Raw genomic sequence first — 22,500 nt, forward strand, 5'->3', positions numbered from 1 at the left:
ATGAACTACTGTATAAACCATTTAGGCATAGTTCCTATACCCATTCATGTGTTTACACTGTAAACAGTATGAATAAACTTGTCAAAATCAATTTCTCTCTCTCTCTCTCTCTCTCTCTCTCTCTCTCTCTCTCTCTCTCTCTCTCTCTCTCTCTCTCTCTCTCTCTCTCTCTCTCTCTCTCTCTCTCTCCTCTCTCTCTCTCTCTCTCCCTCTCTCTCTCTCTCTCCTCTCTCTCTCTTCTCTCTCCCCTCTCTCTCTCTCTCTCTCTCTCTCTCTCTCTCTCCTCTCTCTCTCTCTCTCTCTCTCTCTCTCTCTCTCTCCTCTTCTCCTTCTGCTCTCTCTTCTCTCTCTCTCTCTCTCTACTTAAAATCAATCAATCAATCTCTCTCTTTCTCTCTATCTCTCTCTCTCTCTCTCTTAAAAATAATAATTTAAATAAAAAATAAAGTGTACTTACTCTGCCACTCTGAAAGCAAGTTCAAAATTGTAACGACGATTCTTGGGGTCGAGTTTATCGAAGTCAAAGGCATCTGGGTAAAAGTGGTGGATGAGAGCGCAGAAGGCCATACCATCATTCCAACTTGTGCTGAAGTTCTCGATCTTTACTCCCTGTTTTGGTGAGAGGTGAAAGGTTAGCATGAGGATTGTAATAATCTAAGGCAAGGAAATATTCTGGATGAGAATTATCTGTCTTAAGCAAAAGGATAGCTATGGAAGATTTCATCTCCGAAGATGGAGAAGAAAATTTGGTGCTTCTTGCAAAATTATATGCAACATGTTTCAGCCAATCTATTTTATTATTATTGTTTTTTGTTTTTTTGCATATGACATAATTTGGTTATGTAAATATTGTTAAAGCACTTGCTGCATTAATAGGTAAGGTTTAAGCATCATGTGTGTAGAAATATTGTAGGACAGAAATCTTAAGAAACTTTTATAGCAGAATGGATAAGTATGGCATTTCTGAAAACTTTAAATTCGTTATCAAAATTAATTTCAAAAAAACATATCATGTGGATAATAAGTACATGGTATAATATGCACTTTAAAAATATAGTATATTAGGAGAATACTATGATATAAGTAAAAAAATATAATTAAATAATAAGTATAACAGTCCTCTGTAAAGAGATGTTAAACAATCAGTAAGTAACTATATATGTAAAGTCACTAACTCATTCTAAGTGCTGTCATGCATAACTATAAAAACAGGCTTTAAACATACACACACTAATGCCCCTAAATGTATACTAATGATCGATGATCAGAGCGTGTAAAAGAACCTACATATTAAAGGTTCTAACACTATTTGCAAACAATTACAGAAAAAAACTAGTTGTATTATGTACAGGATAATGTTGAAATTTCTCCCAACATTCTCCTCATCCTTCGTCCAAACCTGTCGTGTCAACACTTTCTCATCATCATCTATAATAAAAATTGGCTTAATTTTTTTCTGGATATTATTAGTCTTATGACCATTCAAGTATATTCAACTGGCTAAGACCAGGGCCATAATCTTGCCACCCATTGCACCAAATGTGACTTTGATTTATTTCACTGACTGGAATTTTGAATATTGCTTCATGGAGTATTCAAGAAAAAAGAAGTGATTCAATCATTAATATCTTAAATTTCAATCACTACTCAACTGTGGAACTTTGTTACCCTCTGAAGATCATTTTACTCTTTTAATTAGAAAATGAAATTTGAAAATATCCTAGAACATTAACACTAATGATTGTTACCACTGTCTGAAAGTGGAATGGGACAATATAGTGTTTCTGCCGTCTTGTTGCATGGTGCAGTGTTACTTTGTGTCTTGGGGCTACATGCACGAAGCCCCATGGAGGCCCTGTGTACCTTATAGTCGCGGGTGCGGCACTGGCACCACGTCAGCAGCATATCCTTCACCCCTGAGGCGCTGCGACCAAGTTGACTGGATAATTGGAAAAGTGGGCCACCACCCGCAGACTTCGACTTAGAGCTGTAGAAGGAGGAAGAGGCCGTGAAGCAGCATTGACCAGCAGGCAGTAGCAGCACCAGCAGTAGAGAGCAGCCAGCAGACACCCTTTTGGTTAATGCCTCGTGCTACACAAATCATGCAGCAGTTCTGCTCTATACTGCAGTTACACTTTTTCTCTAAGGGAGGCTAAGATCTATTGTTATTTTTTGTTAATAGAGGAAAGTTCAACAAGGATCACTTGCACACACACAAACGACAGAAAAGCGAAGAATTCTGAACAAAAAACACAAACAATAGCAGTTTTTTCATGACATAAGCAAAATTTCTTTAAACCATCAAACACAAAAATATCTCAACCCACATATATCAGCACTATATACGCAGACGTATATTACAAACACAAACTAAATCTACACATTGATTATAAACATACCCTGTCACATTTTTCAAACATTATTCAAAAGTATATGGAAAACAATTAAACAATATCTGAACAAATGGATACAAAAATATACAGTGAAGGATACACTATAAACATAACTTACAATCATTAGAAATCTATCTAATAAAACATCTGTCCATTCATAGTATACTATTAGTCAACAGTTCTGTATTCATTGTAGATGAGAGTACACTATGTGCTGACTGTGTGTGTCTGTGTGTGCTCTGAAGGGCAAGAAAAGCAGTGGGAAGCAGCTGGACTCTAATGTAACCATTCTGTTCTAAGGGGGGATGCCACTCTAGCTAATCTCAGAGCTGGAAAAAGAGAGATATCGAGAACAAACCACACCAAGTTATAGAATTTGTGTTTGGGAAGCCTGTGTGTGAACAGTTAGATGGCAGATGGAGCTTACTGATTTCACTATCATAACAGTGGTTAGAAGGCATAACCAATCAGTATGCTACATAGTCCATCCACTTCAACAAAATCTTTCCAAACACCAACAGGGGAGGGACAGCTGAGAGCGGCGATGTTCTATCTAAGAGAACACTGGGAACCTTGTGATCCAACTCTACCTTACTCTCGTACTCTGCTGTGGATCTCTTACAGAAGTCTAGGATGATTTTTTTGATTGTGGCAGCATTGTGTCTGATAATTGGCAGGGCCAAGGAGAAGGGACTGGGGAAACACAGGAGGAGTTAGATGTTGTCCCAAGAAATCATCCACCATTGATTTTTGAAGGAACCAATGATCAGTTGTATAATCTAGGGAGAAAACCTATAGGTCTGTATGATAAGCACAGGGAATTCGTAGACATGGGAGGGTAACACCACAAGCACCACAGATATGCCCTGGTCAAATATAAGGTGTGGGAGAGCCTGAACCAGGCAGAGAAGACAGAGATACGAAGAGGAAACAATATACTCAAAAAATGGGTGGAAATACAATAAGATATAAAACATAAATATGCTCTAATGTATATCCTGTAAAAAATCTTCATGGATGTGTATAGTAATGTTTGAAGACTACTTTTAAGCAAAAATATCCCCAGAGTAACAATGCACATATCATTCTCTTTGGTTAATGCAGTAATGCAGACCCTGATTTTTGCATAAAGTATTGTGTGAATTCATTACCATGTATATTTTGAATGTTATGTCATCAAGGTCTGCAGTACCACATAATCAAACTTTTATAGCCAAAAGCTTGTTTTATACAATGAACTGCACAAAGCACTCTTAACATATGTTTGAGGTTGTCCTTTGTCCTCTCCAAGAACTACCTATCCTGTCTAAACAGGCTGGTACACCAAGCACAGGAGACATTGCTACATATAAGCAAGTGAACAACTAAATTATATCTGAAATCTTCTTGAAGAAAAAATAAATATTATACATGATCGTATATACAATAACCACCCTGTATTGTGACCCTGAAAGCAAAATATTTCAAGCAAATTCTATCTATGCAACAAGTCTATTCCCCCTAATGATAAACAGAATAAAAAAGATGGGTGAAATGATATTTGCTGTTTTTCTGTCCGAATACATAGCTATTAGCCTTCTTTCTTTGCAAACATAATTTCATCCATATTCTATCCATGTTTGACCCTTAACCATATCATTATCATCAGCAAAATGAATTCAAAGCAAGATGAATACTGAAGGATGTTCTCCTTCTAATAGTGCTTTGAAGACCTGGTGTTGCTAATGATAATATGGAGATAAGAATGTACATCTGTTGCAATCAACCTACAGCTTGTAAAGGGGGGACTTACTTTGGTGTGCGGGGGGTTTGCGAGTCCATTTGCTTGAACTTGTCAAATGGGGACACAACCTTTTTGCTGTCAACTGAAAAATAAGAATAATCTATAGACACCATTGGTATTACATACTGCAATAACGAATATAGTACATGAGGCACTGTTGATTTTATGGGAATTATAATCATTACCCTTTTTAATGCTTGCCAACAATGTTTTCTTTATAATGCTTCAAATTAAACCTTATTGTCTAAATAGCCATTCCTTTACTCATTTTCATTGTCGATTTTTTTCTTCAAAGAAATGGAGCCAAAATGTCCTGAATTCATTTAGTCATGACATACCTTTGCTCATGGAGGAAGTCTTATAGGAGGAGCTGGATGAGGAATAGGAACTCTTTTGGACATTGACTGAAAACAAAGAGAAAGTGTTATTAAGTGACTGAAACAAAAAATAAACATTTTCCAATGTTTACTATTTGCTACTGAAAGATCTTGTCACAAAATAGTGAAATCTGTCCTCACACATATTCAGCTATTTCATAAATCATCATTAGCTTCCCTTCGAATTATTTAAATGTAAAATGACCTAAATTATTAATAAATCTGAGTGAGTGTATATATTAAAGAACTTCTTATGCCAGTGTGGAAGATAAAATGTGCTACCACTACTTTCTTAGCATTGCTAATGAAAACACCACTTTATTGGACCAGCAATGTTGGTATTATTTCCAATACATTTTCCTAGTAGTAGCAATAATCTGTACATTCCACATACAATTATTCTAGACGGTATTTTGAATATATTCATATCATCACTAGAAGTTAGTTCATCAATACGTTTTGTTGGCTCCGGAAAGAAAAATAGCTCACTCTAATCTTAAAATAAATGCTGCGGTATTTCTATTTGTAATTCTCATACATGCATTGAGTGTGGCGTGACGACATACCTTGGCTGGAGCTTCGAGATTCTGTGTTGGAGGTGCGGGACACGCCGAAGGGTGACACAGTGGAAGAAGTCTTGGAGTCTCCTGTTAAAGGGTTCGCATTAGTCCAGAGTTATCACAATATAATTGATTAATAGGAAAAATAAAATGAAATAGGAAGTAACACCACCAAGCCTTCAAGTGACTCCCTCGCCGATAATCAGCATGTGATCGAGTTATTGCCATTGGGAGTAATTTCAATCTTATTTTCTTCGAAAACCTTTAAGTTTTGTTGCACTGTTTCGTATTTCCAGTAACTATCAGATAAATAAGTCAGAAACTAATACCCGGATAAGCAACCACACAAGCCATCTTGATAAGAAATTGCGATGTTCCTTTAGATCTTCAAAACGCCAAAGCTCGAACCAAATCCAAGAATAACGGCAGGTACACGCTGTCCACGGTGTTCAAGTCTCCTTAGTGGTTGTCTCTCGAGTGATTGTCCGTTCACTAGCTGGTGTTCACTTCAACTGATGGCTCGTGCTCAGCGTCACCCAAGATATACCTGGTGTCTCAGGAAGTACGCTGCTATGGGGTTCCCCGCTCTTGACATGGTTAAGGGGATCTGTGCCACCTGGACATCTGGGACCCCTGTCATCTACTATGGGTCACCATACCTTTTCTTCGAAGTTAATTCTGTGGTGGCCATGGCCGCATTTTTTCGTCTGAGCCGCCGGGAGTACCTTAGCGGTAGCCTTAAGACCTTTATCTCGACCGTCGAGCCTTAAACTGAATGTATTCTCATCCCACTGAGAAAGGATACGTTTTTTCTCTGTTGAACCTCTTTTTTGGCAAATACTCCTACCGACCTGCGATATTTATATCTAAAAACAATACGTTTTACTGCCTCTTTGTCCTTCTCAACCAATGAAGGTGTAACGAACCTCCACCACCCGGAAGTTAGCTACCAATCCGGGCTAATTGGAAATGTTTACCATCTCGCAATCCGCGCGCTCAAATCCCCGCCTTGGACAATTGGTGAGTACGGGCGACAGCTGCGATATGGGCATTGGATGGCACTGTGCCATGTTCTTTAAGAATATTTGCCAGCAGTTCTCGGAAGTCGGCTCCCTTTGTCATGAGATGAAACTTATTATGGCTGCAGTTAATAAAAGCCCAGACCGACTTGCGCTACATATTTATACGGTTATAATGAGTTCACGTTGGCAAAAACTATGATACTTGCTCAACATACTGTCCAAAGGTGAACGAAATACCTGGAGATACCGCCTCCAAAGGATCTGTGACGCACGCAAGACCATGTGTCTGGCATATACGTGACATTCTGTGACCTAAGGGAGTTAAGATCTCAATATTTTTTTAAATATCGTGGGCAGATACAGGTCACGGTTTATTATGAGACGCCTTAAATAGCTTGTAGAATTGACACATCATTAATCGAAATGTAAATTTCAGGTGGTAGAGGTGATAAAAATAATGTGTAAACATGTCAATGTGAAGTGACTATCGACACAATGATTGAATTCTGTTAAATATCGATGTTTTGACGTTTAACAATGGAAGATAAACAACAGGAAATGAAATCAGAACAAGAGCAACAAAGAAATAATATCGGGCAAATATCGGTTGATCGGAAGAAGAAAACATGTCGTTTGCCATGACTGAAGATAAAAACATTCAAAATAAGAATAACAATTTTAAAAATGACCAAAAAAGAAAAAAAAAACGACGACAATCCGAATAAAGAAGAACTGAAATCATCTGAAGACAACCGAGATGACAAGCAATAAGGAACGTGTCGCATCTGTCGCCCGTTTAACGTGCAGACAGACAACCCAGTAACCTACTTAAGCTATCTGCAACATCGTTCTGTTTGTGACCTCCCTCACGCATACTTACATGCTGATTTATGAACGTGATTAGACAAACGGTTTAAAACAGAGAGTGGGTTAAGAACAGAGGGTGAAGGAAAAGGAAGAATGACGAAAAAAACGTGTCTAAGCAGTTGGAGCCACCGACAAAATGAGGAGATTGCATTCAATCAATCTAAGGGAAGAATGAATACGTAGACAACAGTGTCTTCAGCATCTATCCACCGGCTCTTACAGGTACATTCCCCACTCCAAATACCGCCAGTCGGTCCTCATCGTCGAATCTTTTAATTCAAAGTTACATAAATATTTCTATTCCACCTTCATCTTTTTTCTTCTATTTCCGATATAACTTGTGGTTGCTTACCTCGGTCTGCTCTTCCTGGAAACACAGTTCTGACGTTTTCTACCTTGGCAGATCACACACCGACCTCGGCGAGAGGGTATTGGCTTAAGGCACTTTTGGCAGACACAAAGGGAAGTGGTGCTACGCTGTTTACGCTTTATTTTTATTACGGACACTCATCTCACATGGAAATCGTGGCAATTAAATAGGGTCTTCATCATGCCTGTCGCAGGCATAGCATCTACTCTCACTCATTAGTAAGCTGATTTGAGTGTGTGTTATCCACTGTCTTAGGCTGCTCGAGTTATAAAGTGCAAGAAGCAAAAAGCAGTAAAAGAAGTCCAAAAGTTAGGCTGAGCAAATTCAGTTTTTTTCTTTACAGAATTCAAATGAGATTTTTTATGATTCATTGTCCACAGAAATATAGTTATTTAAAAAAAGGATAACCAAATATTTGCAAAGCTGTACATGGAAATTAAATATACAATACTCTATTATTTAGTTTAATGTAAATATTCACATGATTTATAACTTTGGCATGCTGAGGTTGGAACAAAAAGTTTATCAACAAGTGAAATTATATATGTATGTTCTATTGTATATTTGTTTGTCTGTGTGCGCGTACATATTTGTTCTTTGTTCTTGTATATCTGCGTGTGTGTGGACACTCGTGCAAAGGACGTGTCTCTGAATGTGCATAACAGTATGAATGACAATGTACCTATCAAAAAATGGGCGTAGTAGTGTTTGTGTCATAAAGTGTCAGGTGGCGTTTAAATACCCACCTGGCCGGGAGCCACCTGGCCTTCGCTGATCCGGGAAGTTCTCCTTCAACCACTCGTTAACCAGGGCCACATCTACAACACAAACATGCCACTACAACCTGGCCCTCTTTCAGCAAGCTCCATGGAGAAGCAAGGGAGGTAAGGGATGGATGGGAGAAGGGGAAGGACGAACAGGCTGCTGTTGATTCACTGGGGTATTATAATACAAGGAAGGACGGTGGCTGGATAAATCGACAGGATGAAGGATTTGTTAGAGACGGCAGTGTTAGAAAAATAAAACTGCATTGGGGATATTCTGGGGATCTGAACGAAAGGATGGCTTATTGTTTATATATACTGTATATATATATATATATATATATATATATATATATATATATATATATATATATATATATATGTTTCCCTCTAAGGCTTTTATTAAAATAGGATAACAGCTGTCTGTGGCAAGGATCGGCAGAATGAAACCTCCAGTCATCATCTCATTAGCAGTCTAAGGACATTTTGATCCCACCGAAGCCCGTCAACTATGACAGATCTCACGAGGACTTCTCTGAATTGGTCCGAATGTTTCAACGTTATGCTCGGCGAACGTCCCTTCATTAACACGAAAGATCGACATCTCTGAGGAACGGAGGGCGGAGATCAGAACAGAAATCTAGGCCTTTTTGATTATCGTTGTTAACAGGTTCAAGAAATGTAATCGAATCCACGTTAAGCTTCTCTCTCTTCTGTGCATCATGTGCAAACACAAAAAAGCATTAGGTGAATGATGGTATAACTCTTGCACAAGCTAAAAAGCATGTAGCAACTAACTCCAGTAAAATTATTTACATTAATTAACATCCTAAGCAGCTAGAATTATCTGCATTCACTACGAGAAACAACGCCACAGCTCAAACATATCGCAATATCTTTATATATACATGTAAATATGTGCATACATACATGTATATATATGTATATATGTATACATATATATATATATATATATATATATATATATATATATATATATATATATATATATGTCTCTATATATATGTATCTATATATATATATGTATATATATATATATGTATATATATATGTATGTGTATATATATATATATATACATATATATATATATATATATATATATATAACACACACACACACACACACACACATACAAACACACACACACACAAGCACACACAAATTATATATATATATATATATATATATATATATATATATATATATATATATATATATATATATATGCTTATATGTACATATGCATATATGTATAAATGTGTGTATGTATATATGTATATATATATATATATATATATATATATATATATATATATATATATATATATATATATATATATATATATATATATTCGATTGAGTCACATATCAGCTGCACTAGTGACACTCGGCAAAAAGGGAAAAAATATTGAAGCATGCTAACAATGTTGAACGCAGTCTATCTACGGGTTTCTTTGCTAACATGTCAACTCCACTTTCGTACCTGGATGGCCACTAAAGAAAAAAGAGCAATAGACGAGCAAAAAAACAAAAAAACATCAAAACACCAAACACTCTCTCCAGAGTTAATTATTCCGCCTCTATAAAAAATTAAAAAAAAAAAAAAAAAAAAACGGTGACCTGCGCACTCTCGGCAAGGCAGACGGACTTCAGGTGTGGATCAAACGGCTTTCTCTTGATCTAGTGAATATTATTTCTGCAATCTCTTTGGAGGGAAGATGACTAGATAAGTTTCTGTGCACATTGGGGGAGGGGGGTAAGTAAAATGCATTTTATATACTTACAATCTCTTGAAACTAAAAAAGCACAAAAGGCAGATCAAATAAGTAAAATGCACTCAAAAATCACTCAAAATCGATTAGAATATTTAGTAAAGGCTTCATGCATTCACATTATTCATACCACACAGGGACATTAGATTAGACCCTTTAATTGTCGAAGATGGTTATTTACACACAGATATCAATATAAATGCAACAAAAAGAAAAATAATAAAAAAACTACAACAGCGGGATCGGGAAATGTAAAAGGCCTACATAATCCAGACTACTGCACTGCTTGTTACGTTTGTCTTTACACACTCTTACCTCTCACTGTTGATCTGAAGCTTGAAAATAAACAAAAAGAATAGTAATGAAACCAAATGAAGTCATGTTTACAGGAAAGAGAGAAATAGTACATCAATGGACTAAAAGCGGAGTAATTTATACTCTAATGTAAAAAAAATGAAGCTTTGAGCCATATGGTAGCATGAGGTGGGGCGATATAAACAGTAGTACTTGTCCAAAGTAAAGCATGAACAGCAGCGTCAAAGCTTTTATCCTCGAAGCTCTTACTCTATTCACAAAAAAGTTGCCAAAAATAATCCGTGTACATTATGCTACGTACACAGGACTAAGAGTGCATATACGGAGAGAGCAACACAGGCAACGAACATAAGTTCATCTTGTTGTTGTTGTCGAGCACTTAAAGTGAGCTCGTGGAACCTTTCCCCGGCTGACCACCTGACTTCCATTTCATTTAGGCTCGCCCTCAACGCGTCCATGCCGATATTCGTGTCTCTAATCGCAGTCTCGTCAACGCCTATGTCATTCCCTTGAGTGGGAAGGTGTTCGCGAGGCCAGATGTCTGGGCTGGTGCCGTGGGACGTCTTGGATTCACTCGCGAGCGACCCTTCTTCGACTCTGTCGTTGCTTGCCGTGCCCATCGTGTGTTCTTCGTCTTCGTCGATATAAGTGAACCCTACGAGAGTGCTACGTTCATCCCAAGACACGTCAATCGGCGCGTGTGTTTCGCGTAAATATTCATCGTTTATGTCAGGTTCGGACATTCGATTCCTGACTTCGTGAGTAAAGTTTGGACTCTGAACTTCCGTTTGCCCTGATGCTGGTCTGTGAACGACAGTAATAATCGTACCAGAGTCTAGAGACGAGGATGAGTCACTTTCAGACTCATCTTCGAATTCCAAATCTGATTCGCATTCTCTTTGCTTCGATTTTCCGAAGGCGTCGTCATCGACACGGTCATAAACGAATTCGCAAACAGAGGCCTCGGGAATGGCATCAGTGAGGTCACGCGACTCAGAGGAGAACTCGGAAGGGGAAACGGGGTAACAGTCTTGTAGCAAGTCTGGTAACATGCTTAGGGTCGGCGGTGACGAGGGTGACATGAGAGGTGAGACTGATGGCGATATACTTGAAGGGCTGGAAGGAGATGATAAAGAAGTTGATGGTGAATTAGAAGGGGAATGTGAACGAACTGATTCTAAGGGCCGATTCGAACGAGGTAAATGTAAATAGCACGGCCTTTCAGCTGATGACGGAGATGAGGATGTGGGGGATGACGACGACGGTGTTACGTTAGTTAAAGATGACTTTGATTTTGAAGTTAATGATAACGATTGTGATTTCGATTGCGAAAATGATCTTATTTGTGAAGAATGCGTAGCTAGCGACGAAGAGGAGATCGAAATATCATTTATTGACGACGACGGTTGTGACGATTGTGGGTGTGACGTGGACGATGAGGGCGATGTCGCACTTTCAGACCCAGTCGATATAGCCGCACCGGCTTCGGAAAACGAAACTATAACCGGTTTGATTCCCGGTTCGTCGCTGACTAACGGTATGACATCATCCTCTTCGGTGTCCCCTTCTCCCCTCATCTTAAGAATATATGACCGCGTCCACTTCCGGCCGTCAGAACCCGTGAAATTAAACTCCAAGGTCCTCCCCGGTCTCGCCCCCTCACACCCCCCTCCGCCATCATCCTCCGGATTCATGTGAACATCTGTTCCTACATCGTGCAATGCCTGAGCGCCTTGCATATCGGTCTGTTCTAACACTGAGACAGGATTCTCGGGGCCGAATCCTTCCGTACTGACAGCTTTCCTCTCTTTAGAAGGCGAAGGACTACGTTGTCTGCCAGCAAATACGTTATGAAAATCACCTTCGAAGAACTTCTGAGCAATCGTGGTCTGGCGCCGCGTAATGACGTTCTGCTGAGAATCGGAAACAGCAAGAAAGTGTTCGGTGTTGCCGTCTTTCGGTGGAGCGTTATCCGCTGCGACACTCGGGGCTCCGGCGTCAAGATCAGTTACGGTAATCTTTGGAATGAGGAATGCCGGTCTTGCGCGGTATTTGGGCGAGTGCGTGCCGGGCCCCGGGCTCGTTACTTTAATCTTCGCCATGCCTGCATTATCTTCCTCGTCGGCGAATCCTCCCTCGCTGTCTGACCCCTCGGACCTCCCCAAGCTCTCACTACTACTGCTGTCTACTGGACTACTTGCGCGTTCTGGACAAAGCTGTAACGTGAATGATATCTGACTAAGGAACTTTGGACGCTGACTTTTTTCATCGATCGTTTTGTAATAGATGGGCACCGCGTCGTCAGCACGAGAATAAGTGTGGCAGCCCTTCGGCATGTGTTGGTCAGCCATGGGTAAGTGCCCACGAGTCTCACCTACCATGAAGCTGCTGTTAGTACAACCCTGAGACATACCTAGGGAAGCTTCACTACTGCTATCGTCTCCACCTTCATCCCAAGGCTCACCCTCCCCACCCTGCTCCGAAGTGTCACTTTGGTGCACTTCTTGCCCCTCAGAGGTCGAACTGATCTCGACACTACCAACTGCTTGTTGACTGAGGCAATGTGTCTGAGTGAGGACCTCTTGGCGAAGGTCTTGACTCTCACTTTGGCTTTGTACACTCTGACCTTCCACCACTAGACTTGAGAACTCTTGAAACGTTTGTGAACGCATTGTCTTGGCTTCTCGTGTAATTTCGGACATTTCATCATCAGAAGTTTCTATCACACCCTCACTCTGAGCTCGGCGACGGGACTCTGACCCAGGTGAAGCCTCGTCCTCTACAATTTCTAAATCTTTAAGTAACGCATCCGAGAATGCTTCATCTATCGAAGTATCTAACTCTGTCCCCTGAAGAAGTTCCTCCCATGAGTCTGCTAATTCATCACGATCGGTTATTGATTTACTTACAGTCGAACTAACAACTACGGAAGACTTTTGTTCTAACTTATGAGATATCTGTTGACTAGACTGTTGGAAAAATGCAGCTATTTCCCTACGTTTCTTTTCCGCACTTTCGGGTGACATGGAGGCCTCATACTGTCCTTGCGCATATACAGCATTTGGAGTAATAGAAGAGGGAGTCTGCCGCTTTTTAGGCTCTTTACCCCATGGTATATTAGCTGCTGTTGCGGGTTCTGGTTTAGTATTAGCAGGGTAAAAGGCGAGACTCTGTGGTCTCTTCTGCTTTGCTTGCAAAAGATCCACAGGGATCTTGAGGCTGACGGACTGGACAGTTCCTCCTTGTTCCGTTTTCTCCACAAGAGCAGAGAATCGTTCGGTGTGGGAATCATGGAAGCTTCGTCGTTTCTCCAAGAACGTTGACTCAGGTTCGGCAGGTGAGTCTGGGGTGCCCTGGCTCTCAAACTTAGCCAGACCCATCTTAATTATACCAGAGTTTGAGTGCCGTAGTTGTACCGTGCTGGACGACTCAGAAACCTCGGATTCTGTCATGTCTGCAAAAGCTGCAATATTCTTCCTGACCAAACCAGAACTTGAATGTCTGAGACCTGGCGATGGAGTGAGCTCTGCCTCATTCCTGTCAGGTAAGCCCTGTTCAAAGGCAGCTAAGGTCTTCTTAATCAAACCTGAACTCGATCTTCGCACGACACCTCTGGGTGGGGGAGATGCCTCTCTTGAGTCACAAGGAGACCCCGTGCTCCCTCCATCCTCAAACTTCGTAATCTCCTTTCTGACCTGTGACGTGATTGTTGATGGGTCTTTCCATGGTATTGCCTTCTCCTCGTCCGACTTTTCGCTTGTATTCATTGCTGATTCCCACTTCTCACACTGTACTTTACTCAGACGTTTTACACGTTGGCTACCCTCGACTGTTCCACCCTCTTCAGCTTTAGAAACCCCGCCATCCCACTGCAGAATTTGCTCTTTGCTTAATCGCTTAACCCTTTCTTCTCGCTCCTTAGTAACTGCCATTGATTCTCCTGAAGCTAAATTTTCCCATTTCTCCCTCTTTTCCTTATTTCTCATTTTAACTACCTCGGTATTTATCACAGTAGTATTTTCATAAACATGGTCTTCCTTATCTACGGTCTCCCATTGATTTATCTTATTTTTCCCAATTTTCTTAACTTCAGTTTTCTCTTTAACAACTTCCTCTTTCGAAGCAACATTTTCCCATTTGTCAACTTTTAATTTACCAACTCGATTTGCCCATCCTACACCATCGGCTTCTGCCTGCATGACTGCGCTACTACTGATATCAGTTTTCTGCCCAATCACTAATTGTGATTTAACCTGCTTTTGTGCTTTATTTTCAATAATGGTTTCATTCTCTTTCGATTGACTTTTCCCTTCTAATAGTTTTTCCTTACTCTTTTGAACATAACGACCTGATACATCTGAAGCTACACCTTCCTTCCAGGGCTTACTGGAAGATGAAGACGATGTTGATGAAGTGACTGCCGTTTCCCACACGCTGGAAACCTTACCTTGGGAATTGAGCTGGATTGATTCTCTAATTGGTTCTAAGTTTGCGGACGCACCTGCAGTTTTTGTTGATGCAGCAGTCTGGTCAAATTTATACGCTGCAGATGCAACGTTCTTGGCATTGGTCGTAAATGGGGGTCCCGAGACAGGGGGGGAAATGGCTGACGGTTGAGAGGATGATAACGACTGAGTGCGTTGGTGACGACCTCGGTCACCAGAGGTAGGATGAGGTGGAACTATGCTGTCAGCAGTTTTGGGTTTAGAAACAGAATCTGGAACACTGCCCCATCTAGATACCCCTTGCTGGGATGTAAAATTGGTGGCTGGTAGAGGAGGAACATTAAACTCGTTTGCTTTGGGTTTCAAGGTGTTATCAGGATTGCTGTTCCAACGAGAAACCTTCTTATGCTGCTGTTGTTGCTGCTCTCGAGCCTGCTGCTCTCGAAGCTGCTGTTGACGCATGGCAGTTGTTGGCAGAGGTGGCACAACATAATCTGTTGCTTTCAACTTTGAGGAAGTAATACTAGCTCCATTTTGGTTAGCCTGTTTGAGGAATGTGCTCTGTTCCTTTGTTTCTGACTCGGCGACATTCTTAAGAGACTGCGACAGCCTTCCAAGTTCTACATTCTGAGAACTGATGTTCTGAACAATAGGTTTTGATGGTATATTCTCCTGCAAGGTGGATACAGAAGAACTCTTTGCACGAAAAGTGTCACGTGTTGAAGGAGTGAAAGTAGAACCAACAACTTTTACTGAAGACTTTTGAATACTACTTGTGCTTTCAGTTAAACAGGTCACAGAAGAACTCTTTGTTCTATCTGTTTCTTTAATAGCAGGGGCTCGGCCGGCAAACATACCCTTTCTCATTACTTCAGGACTTTCAACTGATTTTGGTGAGCCTGGAAGTGAAGATACAGAGGAACTCTGGCTTCCGAATGATACCTGATCGAAGGAGAAGTTCTTATTGAAGGCTCGGACTCTCTTTTGGGTAGGCAATTGTGCTTTTTCTGGTAGGGAGGACACAGAAGAGCTCTTAGAGCGATCCATGTCTGGTGATGTAATCTTATTAACCTCATGGCCAGAAGAGCCCTTCTGACTCTGTACACGACGGAGTCCTGGCTTCTCCTGAGGAGATTTAGGCAAAGCTTGGACAGGTGGCTGCTTCTGGACTGGCTGAATCTGCTTATGTAATTGCTGAGGTTGGACTTGGACTGGCTGATTTGGCATCTGGCCCTGCAGAGGTGGCATCTGGACTTGCTGAGGAGGCATTTGAACTGGCTGATGTGGTATCTGGACTGGCTGAGGTGGTGGTATCTGGACTGGCTGAGGTGGTGGTATCTGGACTGGCTGAGGTGGTACCTGGACTGGCTGATGAGGCATCTGGACAGGCTGAGGTGGCATCTTTACTAGTTGAGGCGGTATCTGAACTTTTGGAGACTGCACTTGAGCTGGTGGAGAAGTGACTGGACCAATAACCTGAGCAATGAATGGCGTGCCACTTGGACCACTTACAGGAGTGCCATGGTGTACTTTAGGCTGGGAACATTCCATAAAGACTTCGTCATCATTTATTTCTGGATCATCATCACAGTAAAATTCTTCATTATCTACATTTGATCCACGGCCAATGGAGTTCTGACTACCGGTCCTGCCTGAAGCAGAGAGACTCCTTCGGCGAACAAGCTCTTCACGAGACTGATGGCGGGTGAGTGCCGCGGTAACCAGCCCTGCGGCGCCCTCGATGCTGCCCTGCCGTGTGACGGGCGTTCTGGTAAGTGGCCGCGCCCCTGGGCGAACACCCTCCTGAGACTTCTGCCTCTGGTAAATGGTGCTTGTTGTTGAGGTAGATCCAGCTACCTTTTGAGATTCTTCATCAAGCACTGCCTGTTGTACGGCACTTAATTGCTTTCCTGGTTGGAGAACTGCTTGCTGTGGTGGAGACATCTGTTTTTGTGCCACAGATGCTGCTTGTACTGAACTTAGATTTTGCTTTTGGATGACAGTAGTCTGACTTTGGTATGTTGTTGCAGCTTGCATCTGATGTGTTTGCTGTTGGAGTTTCTGTTGATTCTGCAGCTTTTCTTGCTGCTCTTTTATTAGCCTTTGTTGTTCTAATATCTGTTGTTGTTGATGCAGTATTTGCTCTTGCTGTATCTTAATCTGAAGCTCTTGTTGTTCTTTTAACAACTCTTGTTGCTTCAACATTTCCTGTTTCTGTTCCAGTTCCCTTTGCCTTTCTTCTTCTTGCTTTCTTAGTAATTCTTGTTGCTTTATCAATTCTTGCTGTTTTTGAATTTCCTGTTGGCGCTGAATTTCTTGCTGTTTTTGCATTTCTTGTTGCTTCCTAAGTTCTTGCTGTCTCTGTAATTCTTGTTGTCTCTGTAATTCCTGCTGTCTTTGCAGCTCTTGTTGTCTCTCTAGTTCCCTCAGTTTTTGCATCTCTTCTTGCTTCTGCAGTTCCATCTGTCTCTGCAATTCTTGTTGTCTTTGCAATTCCTGTTGTCTCTGCAGCTCCTGTTGTTGCTTCTGGAGTTCCTCTTGTTGTCGCTGTAGTTCTTCCTGTCTTTTCAGCTCTTGCTCAAATAATTCCCGTCGTCTTTCTTCTTCTTGCTGCCTTTGCAACTCTTTCTGTCTTTCTTCTTCTTGCTGCCTTTGCAACTCTTTCTGTCTTTCTTCTTCTTGCTTTCTTTGCAGTTCCAACTGTCTTAGAGCTTCCTGCTGTCTTTGCAACTCCTGTTGTCTCTCTGCTTCTTGTTGGCGTTGCAATTCAAGTTGTCTTTGTGCCTCTTCTTGCCTTTGCAATTCAAGCTGTCTCTGTGCCTCTTGTTGCCTTTGCAATTCGAGTTGTCTTTGTGCCTCTTCTTGCCTTTGCAATTCGAGCTGTCTTTGTGCTTCTTGTTGCCTTTGCAATTCGAGTTGTCTTTGTGCCTCTTGCTGCCTTTGCAATTCGAGTTGTCTTTGTGCTTCTTGTTGCCTTTGCAATTCCAACTGCCTTTGAGCTTCTTGCTGTTTTTGCATTTCCATCTGTCTTTGGGCTTCTTGTCGTTGCTGTTCCAATTTAATTTCTGCTTCTTGTTGCCTTTGTAATTCCTGCTGCCTCTGTTGCTCTAGCTCTTTTTGTTTCTGTAATTCTTGTTGCCTCTGTAACTCTTGTCTTTTCCTCGCCACTTCCTGCCTTTGCAGTTCTTGCTGTTGTTCAAGTTCTTCTTTTTTCTTCAATGCCTCCTGCCGATGCAATTCCAGTAGTCTCTCCTCATCTTCTTCTTGTTGTTTCCTTAGTTTCTGCTGTTGCTGCACATGCTGGTGAACACCCTGCCACACATTGTAAGATTCAGAACTCAATACTTCTGTACCTGTGACTGTGTTCATGCGCCGAAAGTTGGCCTTCTCTCGGCTGCTTGATAGGTCTGAATCAACAGAGCCAGCTCGCACCATTTCAGTCTTCCTTTGTTCTTCGCCAAAACTCAGCTGCTTATTGATAGCAGCCTTGTGGACGGCAATCTTGACAAGCATCTCCGGAGTGAACAATTTTGAACTTGGATCATCTGCTAGAGCCTGTTCCTCATCACCAGGATTTCTTGCAGTTCCAGGATTCACTCTGTCGAGATGCTGGTGGTAGGTCCAAGTGTCTTCACCTTGATTTTCGATATTATCTAGTTTGCTAATCATACCTGCAACAGATCCAGCACTCTTTGTGCGAGAGACTTTATGTCCAGTCCATTTGCTGACACTTCCCTGCTCTTCTCCTGACATCTGCTTTTGAAGCTGGTTCTGAATTCGACTGACGTAGTTTGTTTTGACGACCTTGTCTGTAGTTATCTTATAAAAACCTTCAAGTCTCTGTTTTTCTTCAAAGCTCTTCTTGCGCCTACCTGCAAGGTTACCAAGAGGTTTGTAGAATTCTGTGATTCCTGGTGGCATAGCGGGGGTAGACTTGGACTTTGATAACAGGTGTCCTTGTTGCTTCTCTGCAATGAACTGATACACAGGTGCAGGAGGACAAGGTTTGTATATCGATTCTGCTGAGCCAGAATCTACCCGCTGTGGGACAGGTGGTGGCTGAGGACACTCACCCCTCTGTGGCAATGGTGGAGGTGCCTCAGTAAATTCTGTCTCATTCTCTACTTCACCAAAAGGTCGACAATCTGGGACAGTTGGTTGAATGGCTAAAGTTGTTGGTCGTTTAGGTGGCACAGCAGGTCCTTGAGCAAACTGCTGACGAGGAGGAATCACAGGCACAGCCGGTTGCTGCTGCTGCAGAATAGGACTCCTCTGTCGCTTCTTTAAGTCTTGTTCGGTGGTAACTGAATGAGCCTGAGCTTTTTCCACAAAGAAGTCTGACTTCTTCATTACATCACGTTTTTCAAGCTTCTGGAAGACCTTACTGGGCTTAATAATGGAAGGCTCATGATGTTTGTGAAATATTCCTGGCAGCTGAGCTTTTGTTCCAACTCTGTCGAAAGGTTTGATTGAGAAAACTTCACCTTCATCATCCGAGTCTTCAGAATCACTCTTATCACTATCATGCTCGACTTGTTGGATTGCAGGTTTCTCGACAGGCATGTGAGTGGCTGGACTGTGAGGACTGATACTCTCTGCTGAAAATGATGTCACAAGTTTACTGTACTCCTTCTTTGACATTACACCTGATTTGGCGACTACAGGTTTGTGTATGAAACCAACATCCTCCAGTGAGCCTGAATGAATAATATGCTGCCAGCTCTCTTTCATTACACTAACATTATTTTGTGAACGACTCTGTAGGGGTTGAAATTTATAAGGAGTTGGCTTTGGCTGCCACAAATCACGGTAAGTTTTCTGTCGGTCTTGGACAATATGAGTACCAGCAAAATGTGCAGCAACAGAGTCTCCTTCTTTATTGACTTCCTCTTTTGAAGTCGTTGGCTTTTCAAAACGTTTCTTTGCTGCCCTGATTTTCCAAGGAATATCTTTCCTGTCCTTTCGGCGGGATCCTTCCTGATCACTGAGTCTACTGTCAGGCGTCCCATCTCGAATTTGATTGCCCTCTTCATCCAGCATTGGTTCCTCTTCCTCCTCGTTTTCATGTTCGGTACTCGGCTGCCTCACCAACTCCTCTCTGGACTTGCACTTACCAATTGCCGAGCTGAGGACAACCCGAGCTTCACTGCGGCTTTCCTGCCTCTCAAGCGAAATGCGATCGCTTGAGGGTGTCGAGTGAGTCGAGTGTGTCCTAAAGGTCTTGCTTGGCGATTTTGAACTCGAGCTGTCCGAGGAGCGAGACCTATGACTGTGTTCTTGGTTCATTTCATCAACTTTCATTACAATGCCTTTGGCTTCATTAAGGTTGACGCTGAATTTAAGTCCACCTGTGACAACAGCAGGACTGCCTGGCCCTGAAGAGGCATAAGAGGAAGAGTGTAGGATGCCTGAGGAACTAGACATCATGACACCACTTGCATTTCTCTCCGGGCTGTGCTGCACTACCATATCTGCGTCAGCTTCCTCATATTCCTCATCATCATCTTCCTCGTCTTCATCTTCATCTTCGCCTTCGTATTCCTCATCATCATCCTCGTCATCCCCATCCTCATCACTGTCATGATTGTGAGTTACTATATTACCGTCTTTGTCTGCCATCCTGCCCTGCTCATCAACCTCTTGGTCCTGCATGACGCCTCCAAGTGAAGTCTGGAGGCGGTCGATGAGCGAGAGCAGTTCCGTTCCCTGTCCCCCCTGACCCTCGGAGCCAGAAAACGTCTGGCTCTTCGACTTGGAAAGATTAGTCTTGAGCTTGTCTAACACTGAATTAACTTCGCCTATCAACTCGGTGCTAAACTCATCATCGTCTGTGTGCATCTGCCCCTGACTCTCCCCGCGATTCCTTAGAACGGCCTCCTCAATGTTCGCCCTCACCCCCTCCATGAACACGGCCAGCTCGTCCTGGTTTTTACTCGAATCGTCCCCTGACTCCGTGCCCGAATCGAACATGTGCTCCTCGCTCGACATAGGGTTACTGGAAGGGAAAGAGTAAGAAGAAGAGGACCCACGCGCTGAAATATTAGCCCCCGCGTGTGTCCCGCCAGAAGAGGAAGCCCCGTCACCAAAGCGTTGTCTATATTCCTCAAGTGACGCTTTCAACTGATCGAAAACTATGGGTTCCAACTCACCCTCACTGCTACGCAAATCAGAGTCTTTTGTGTTACTAGTGGCGGATTTGGACATTGCCTCGAATCTAGAGTGCGCCGTCGAGGTCTGACTACGTGACCCTCGACTCTGGTCATGGCCGCTCAACTCCTCACGGAGACCTGCAAAAAACAACAGTCGTGACTATGGTGATCCTTGGAAAATGGTAATAATAATAATGATAATAATAAGGTGATAGATAAATAAATGTCACTTATTTTCAGCATCGATCAAATGTCTTATTTATTAAACTATTACCTAGAATATTCAAAACATGTCATGCGGTCTTTGTAAACATCACATTACGCACCATTATTATCAACTATCACACCACGCAAAATAGAACAGAATAATATATAAATAGAATATTAATAGGGTTCAATCACAACGCGTCCACGAAGCAGAAAATATATTACCTTTCTTTTCGGCCACGAGCGCCTTGAGGCGCATTCTGATCTTCCTGCGGTCTTCATATTCATCGCAGGAGTCAAGCTGCAACAGAGGAAAGGACAATCAGTCATTCGGAACAAGGAAAAACGGGGGCGAAGTGATTAGAAACGACAAGAAATTATGTGAAATGTACACGCATTTCCGTGGAGACGATCCTAATTCAGTCATTTATGTGAAACCGGAAAAAAACACGCGTTTCTGCGGGGACGGCCAAAAGGATTTAATGATAAGAAATAGGAAGAAAGAGTAAGAGAAATACGCAATACTGTACAGGCGTGTCTGTTGCAATTACTGCGAAGGGACAGGAGGGAAACGAGAAAATGAAAAAGGAGGAAAAGCGAAGAATCGCGTGTTTCTTTGGAGATGGACCAAATGCATTTGGTTATCTGAAATAGGAGGGAAACGGAGATGAAACACGAACTTTAATTTTGATAGACATGGTAGGGAACACGAATGCAGACAAAAACAAAAGTAACGATCAAGCTTTGGAGCAAAAGAACAATAGTAACCTGTAACCCACGTAACCCCCTTCCCCCAAAAAAGAAAAAAAAACTCAAAGAAATAACCATCAACAAAACAGTGGAAAACGAACAAAAGCAAAACGTAATTCCTTCCCTGCCCCTCCCCCTTCCCCCCTTCCTCCCTCCCTCCACGCAGGGCGTAAACATAATGCCAGCCGGAGGAGGTGCCATAAAAGGTATGGTACCGTTCGAGAAGGGTTGTAGACGCAGCCGTCGCTTATGTTGGCTCAGAGGCATTCGTTGGATACGAGCCATCATCCTCATCACACTCCTGCTGTTACTTGCGGTCCGGGACCCCCTAGCTCCTCTCCTCGGTCCTGCTCAACCACGTTATACACGTGACGAAGCCAATGTTAAAACGCCGTTGAACTTTCTAGTTCCCCTTGTGTTTGTTTTCTGAATGGTTTATATCTGTAGCACGTACTATATAATATGTTCGTAATCATTACAAGTAAAGAAACAAAAAATACTAAGTTGTTTCATCCGAACGCCGCCTGTGCCCTGAGTAACCTCACCCTCCTCTCTTCCCAAAGTGCAACTGAACAGCAATACATATTAATGTTCCTTATCAGTTTTAATAAACGGAAGAGGGAATAATTTTCCAAAACAGTATACATCCGACCGCAATACGCAGCTCAGCGTCAGCTCTCACACTCAGCAGAGAAAAGAAAGTA

General features: G+C 42.0%; 2 protein-coding genes across 17 annotated transcripts in view; both read right to left on the reverse strand.

Moving 5' to 3' along the window:
- LOC122258952 (uncharacterized) overlaps positions 1 to 22,500 on the reverse strand; it is a 215,811-nt gene that overhangs the window by 2,093 nt on the left and 191,218 nt on the right. For 11 of the 16 annotated variants that reach the window (XM_086556722.1, XM_086556731.1, XM_086556724.1 and 8 more), the window contains 7 exons: positions 21,272 to 21,347; positions 14,747 to 20,977; positions 5,120 to 5,200; positions 4,515 to 4,580; positions 4,186 to 4,258; positions 1,864 to 1,987; positions 458 to 609 (listed from right to left, as the gene is read on the reverse strand). In XM_086556722.1, the coding sequence (XP_086412848.1) occupies positions 458 to 609; positions 1,864 to 1,987; positions 4,186 to 4,258; positions 4,515 to 4,580; positions 5,120 to 5,200; positions 14,747 to 20,977; positions 21,272 to 21,347 (6,803 nt within the window). Of the gene's footprint in view, positions 1 to 457; positions 610 to 1,863; positions 1,988 to 2,983; positions 3,087 to 4,185; positions 4,259 to 4,514; positions 4,581 to 5,119; positions 5,201 to 8,118; positions 8,191 to 14,746; positions 20,978 to 21,271; positions 21,348 to 22,500 lie in introns of all 16 variants that reach the window. The other 5 variants (XM_086556730.1, XM_086556732.1, XR_015192712.1 and 2 more) reach the window with 5 other exon arrangements.
- On the reverse strand, positions 10,395 to 12,652 carry LOC147467759 (uncharacterized). Its single transcript, XM_086556736.1, has one exon. It carries the CDS (start codon positions 12,624 to 12,626, stop codon positions 10,539 to 10,541), a length of 2,088 nt encoding a protein of 695 aa, XP_086412862.1. The 5' UTR covers positions 12,627 to 12,652; the 3' UTR covers positions 10,395 to 10,538.

This window comes from Penaeus japonicus, unplaced genomic scaffold (assembly GCF_977035675.1).
Source record: "Penaeus japonicus unplaced genomic scaffold, GWHDUDI00000001_assembly GWHDUDI00000033, whole genome shotgun sequence".
Lineage (NCBI taxonomy): Eukaryota > Metazoa > Arthropoda > Malacostraca > Decapoda > Penaeidae > Penaeus > Penaeus japonicus.

Excerpts from the sequence above, each read along its gene's own strand:
- LOC147467759 (XM_086556736.1), bottom strand. The coding sequence starts at position 12,626 with ATGGTAGGTGAGACTCGTGGGCACTTACCCATGGCTGACCAACACATG.